The 5,710-nt window shown below is 34.5% G+C and overlaps 2 protein-coding genes across 2 annotated transcripts in view; both read right to left on the bottom strand.

Moving 5' to 3' along the window:
• LOC110028892 (ABC transporter B family member 29, chloroplastic-like) overlaps window positions 1-406 on the bottom strand; it is a 21,097-nt gene extending 20,691 nt beyond the window's left edge. The window contains exon 1 of the mRNA XM_020730936.1: window positions 18-406. Within this exon, the coding sequence (XP_020586595.1) occupies window positions 18-353 (336 nt within the window). The 5' untranslated portion in view covers window positions 354-406. The remainder of the gene's footprint in view (window positions 1-17) is intronic.
• A 5,001-nt stretch (window positions 407-5,407) lies between these two features.
• The window catches only part of LOC110028897 (cytochrome b5 domain-containing protein RLF), a 40,909-nt gene continuing 40,606 nt past the window's right edge, over window positions 5,408-5,710 (bottom strand). Inside the window, 1 exon segment of the mRNA XM_020730942.1 lies at window positions 5,408-5,710. This exon segment is cut by the window's right edge and continues 7 nt beyond it. Coding sequence (XP_020586601.1) covers window positions 5,670-5,710 — 41 coding nt within the window. The 3' untranslated portion in view covers window positions 5,408-5,669.

The following is a 5,710-nucleotide window of genomic DNA, read 5'->3' as shown; positions in this document are numbered from 1 at the left end:
CCGATCCCATCGGAGACCATCCGGTCGGAACCGCCCTCCGTCAAGATCGAGGGTATTTTCCCAGCCTTGGGAACGGCGACGGAGAGGCAGCAAACGGAGACGGCGCTGCAGATCCATCCCTTGAGAATGGGCTCCCATTCGGATTGGAGATGAGGTTTGATTTGATCGAAAGAGGAGGAGGAGAAGCGTGGAGCCTGGGGAGAGAAGCGGAAGGAAACGAGGTGATAGAGGTTGGGGGACGAGGAGGAAAAATGAGAGGGTTTAACGGAGAAAAGGAGGGGTAGAGATTTGGAAGAGGAAGGAAGGAAATGAAGAGAGTTCACACGAGGAGTTGCAAAGAAGAGCTGTGCCATGGCCGCCGGAGCAGTTGAAGGTGCACGCTTTGAAATGGTGGGTCTATGCGGCAGTTTGCTTATACATATCTTGAATGTTGCATATCAAACACTAAGAATTTATATATTTATATTTGCTATCTCATGATTAAAATTTGTCATTTAACACCAACCTAGATGAGTATTTTTTAAAATAAAAAAACATCCAAATTTCAATTAAAATTCGTCAAAAACTTTGGTGTTAACAAATTTATATTCAAATGACACCAAGTTGGTCTTATACTAGTCAAATAAAGCTTAGATTTAGCTGTTAAACCATTTTGGATGCTTTTGATGTCTAATTGAAAGGTTAAACATATTCAAAATCTCATAAGCTTATAGGTGAATTGAGTGTTTTGATGAGACGAATCCAACGGGTCTAAGATCACTCAATTTTTCTAATAGTTAATGCACTCAAATGTCCATAAAACATGTCATTCGATGGAGAGAATCACTTCAGGGCATCCAATTAAGTGGCTTGGATTTCTTCCTTATTTGTCGGGAGGCTTCTCCCATACTCCATAAATTGAGCCCTACCCTCTTCATGAAAAGAAGGGAAGAGTTAAGCCCGACCTTGAACCAGATGATGTTGAAGCTTGGAAGAGAATGTAATGAGGTCTAGTATTTTACATAGAGAGTCCAGCAAATGTCACCAACTCCTGCAACCTCCAACCACAGTTGACCACAACTCGCTAGCTACCATCGATCACTCTCTGTCATCCTCTACTCGTTGCAACAAAATTCCTTGCAGAATCACGACATGTGCTACAGAATCTTGGGGTATGTTGCGGAGTAATAAAGCATCCTATGAAGTGATGCAATGAAACACCTCAAAGTCACTGTAACGACACGCCTCAAAACTAGCGTAATAAATCAGCTCGAATATGATGCATTGATGCACCGCGTATATAATGCAACTCTGCATCCCGTAGATGGCGCAACAATGCATCTTAAGGAGAGTTTAACAATGCGCTATTATTGTTTACAACCGCCATACTTAGATACAATGACCTTCTCCAAACTCTTGAAGCTCTCTTCTCAGAGCTCCCCACCATGGCCTACGACTCACGTGGATCTTAACTTCTACAGCTCCCAAAGCCAGTGTCTGTGTTTTACGGGCATTATTAGGTCTCATGTAGCTTCTAACTCCAGCCTTTATGAATTACGAACGTTATCACAACTCATACAGCTCCCAACTCTAGCTTTTGCGACTATGGATGTTATTGGAGCTCATACTACGACATATGTTGATCATAGCTCATGCAGCTCCCAACCTCTACCTCTGTGGCCTAATAATATTATCACAACTAATGCAGTGCCCAACTTCGGCATCTGTGGCCTACAAACGTTATCACTACACATGAGCTCCCAAATTCAGCCTATGCGGCCTGCAAAGATTATCACAGTTCAAATGCTCCCAACTTGGGCTTATGTGGCTTACAGACTTCATCACATCTCAAAAGCTCCCAACTCTAATCTCTATGACCTAAAAATGTTATTGCAACCCACCACTACAACCCATGTGACTAAAAACAACCTAAGTGATCCACTCCTAACTCAGAAAACTGTGACATATAGATGTTATTGTTGCTCACTACTACAACCTATTTGAGCAACTACGACCTACATGGCTCTCAGTTTCTACTGTTCTCTATTAGCCCTATGCGGTCAACCGATGACCCTGCAACAACCATCTATGACCAAAATAATCAACTACTATCACGTCTTTTAACTACGATACTTAAGACAAGTTGGCGCTGTGTCCAATCTACAACATTCACGACAAACTACCGCTTTAGAGTGATCTATTATGACCTTTGAAGTCCATTACATCTATTGTTATTGAACTATCATTGTACATTAATTTTGTATTTCTATCTTTTCTAATTGAGGAGATGAGTGGGCATGTGTACCCATCATCACATAAAAGATTATCTCAACTAGGACAAACTTCATGATTTTTTTCTCTCTTTTAGGGTTTTTCACGTAAAAATTCAAGGTGTCTCATCTTGCTACTCATCTTTTAACCGTGCGTGTGTTGGATCTTTGTCCAACACTAAAGACGCTAAATTATTACTCTATTGCCGCAAATCTTCCGACACATTGCAATATTTATGACATTTTTAATGTTATAAATAAATGCATGAAAATATGTGTTTATCTCACACATATCTTATGATATCTTTTGATGTGATATTAAGAAATTGAGTGTTATGAATATAGATTTGAGATTTGGCTTTCGATATAAATAGATAAGAATTGTGTTGTATGACCTCACAAATATAATTATTTTGCATTCTGTTAAAATTTAAGTGTTTAACATATACATATATAAAAATGTGTGATGTGTATTTACATTTTTTACAATTAATTTGATCATTATTTTCTTAAATTGTAATGAAATTCAAAAATTAAATTGTATTAAATATTAAATATATAATTAATAAAATCATATTTCAATAAATTTATTTGACATGCTAAAATTGTACATTTTAATAAAATATTTTATTATTATCATCGCATTAGTAAAGAAAAATTTGAGGATGCTTTAAAAAAATCAGAGGAGAGCAATCAACAAGACCTCATGATATCTAAATTGAAGTATAAAAATATTTAAGAGATTTGGGAGTTTCTTGGATTATTAAACTCTTTAATATTATTAAAAAAACTAAAAAAGATGTTTGATGAGTGGAGGAAGAATATTTTGATCCCCATTTTAAAAAATAAAAGGGATGCACAAAGAGTACTCAAATTGTAGAGGAATTAAGTTGACGTGTCATGGACATTAGGGGTGTAAACGAGCCAAACACGAGCGTGGCTCGTTTATATTTTGAGCTAAAAAAATGTGCTCGTGTTCGGCTCGTGGCTCGGCTCGTGTTCGGCTCGTTTATATTTCGAGCTAAAAATTTGTGCTCGTGTTCGGCTTGTTTGCTTAACGAGTCAAACACGAGCTGTTCACGAACAAAGAGTCATTTTAACAACCCTAATTATGTAATCATAAGACATAAGACAATAAGAGTTTGAGCAAGATTTAAAAAATTTATTTATATTAAAACATCATTTGATTCTAATTTAATAATTCTTATTCTATTTTCTTAATCAATATTTTAATTGATTATAAATCTTTGTAGTCTTGTAGTCAATTAGATTTTTTACTACTTAATACATATATGTTAACTTATCGTTAACTTATCGATTGAAATTAACGAGTCTTAGTTCGTGTTCGGCTCGTTAACTTATCAAACAAAATTAACGAGCCGAACACGAGCTATTCACGAACAACGAGCCGTTTTGACAGCCCTAATGGACATAGAATAAGACTTGGTACAAAGATAGTCCTTTGGAGAGTTTTAGAGAAAAAAGTGTGGATATGACGTATATTCTTGCCATTAAAGATATGTATATTAGATTTGTTATTTGTGTTAAGAATAGAAGGAGGATTAACCAAGTATTTTCCTATTTCAGTTGAATTACATCAGGGATCAACTTTAAGCCCATTTCTTTTTGCTTCAGTTATGGATGCTCTTAATGAACATTTACAGAAAGAGGTGCATGTTTTTCGTTGATGATAGCCTTATTGTGGATAAGATTACAGAAAGAGTACAGAAAAAACTTGAATTATGGAGATCAATATTGGAGCCTAAACGCTTTCGTTTGAGTAAACCTAAAACTGAATGCATGGAATATAATTTTAGTAGTAATATCTCTAGGGACATAGTTGTAAATATGGGCGATCAAATCATTAAAATGTGTGAACATTTTAGATATCTAAGGTATATTATTCAAAGTAATGGTGATATAGATAATAATGTTATTAGTAGAATTCAAGCTGGTTGACGTGGAGGAATGCATCAAACATATTGTGTGATAGAAAAGTACCATTTATACTCAAAAGGAAAGTTTGATAAGATAGTGATGAGACCTGCAATATTCTATGACACGAAAAGTTGGCCTCATAAGAAAACATAAAACAAAGTTAAGTGTCGCTGAGATGAAAATGCTTAGGTGGATGAGTGGATAGACACTTAGGGACAAAATGCAAAATAAGTAAATCCTTGACAAAGTTGATGTAGGTCTAGCGACAACAAAATTAGAGGGTCGTCTTAGATGGTTACGAGAGTAGATGTTTAAGATTTGATTTATGCTAGGATAGAGGTAGACCTATAAAGACTTAGGCACATTGTATAAAAATGATCTTAATCCATTAGAATTAAATGAAAATATGACACTCAATAGAATGCAATGGGAAAAAAATATTCATGCAACTAACCGTACTTAGTGAGATAAAAGGCTTATTTTTGTTTTTATTGTATTATATATATACATATATTATTTAAACTAATAAGTATTATTATTATTATTATTATTAAAATTAATAAAAGTTAGATTCCTTACCAAATTAAAATTTCATTTGTTTTACTGAAACATTCTGATCTATTTAAATTTATAAATTTTATAATCACACTTACTTAATTCAATCAATCCATAAATCAAAATATAAAATCTATAAAATACAAAATGCAGACCTCAATCTGCCGTCTAAAATATCATTTCGGCCCAAAAAAAAAAAATTATTTTTTTAATTAGGCTGAAGGTAGCATGATTAAAGAGACAATGAACTCATAATCACTTATTTGCGGCATATTTACATATCTAACATCAACATTTTTACATATAAGCCACATTTTCTATACATACAAAGGAGTCACTTATGGTCTGTTCGGGGCAGCTTAATTGGTGAGGCGGCGTTTTGAAAATGCACGAGAGCTGTTTGTATAAATTACGTTTTGACAACTTATGCATTTTCAAAACACTAAAAATAACATTTTCACACCACATCTATCTAAGTGCGGTAGCAGCTTACTAGTAGTAGACTAACTTTTCCAAACAAAAATAAAAATTTGTAATAACCATCGCACATAACTTATCAACATATTATTCAATAAGTTGCAGCTGCCTCAAACAGACCTAAAAGATAAGAATTATGATTTGAGCAACAAAAGCATATAAATAAACCTTGTGTTAGATACGTAAATATATAAAAATTGGTCGCATGTCATCTGCATGTAAATGAATTTCGAGCACGACACCTTTCAATACAAGAGGAAATGCCCAACCACAGAACTACCATCTCGTCCACGACAAACATTTAATACGTACAATCACAATGAACTTATCAACAGAGGCCATGCGTCAATCTCAACTCAAAATTAAAAATTTTTATTTTAATTGAAACCAAAATTCTCAATTACATGTATAACATAACATATTTGGGCCAATTTTATCTATATATACTCTTCATGACTCGTTGTCTAACGCTCCCACGAGGCATTTTTCCA

Source organism: Phalaenopsis equestris, unplaced genomic scaffold (assembly GCF_001263595.1).
Source record: "Phalaenopsis equestris unplaced genomic scaffold, ASM126359v1 Scaffold000536, whole genome shotgun sequence".
NCBI classification, from domain to species: Eukaryota; Viridiplantae; Streptophyta; class Magnoliopsida; order Asparagales; family Orchidaceae; genus Phalaenopsis; species Phalaenopsis equestris.
The sequence above is the reverse complement of the archived record's forward strand: the minus strand, read 5'-3'. Positions and strand labels throughout refer to the sequence as shown.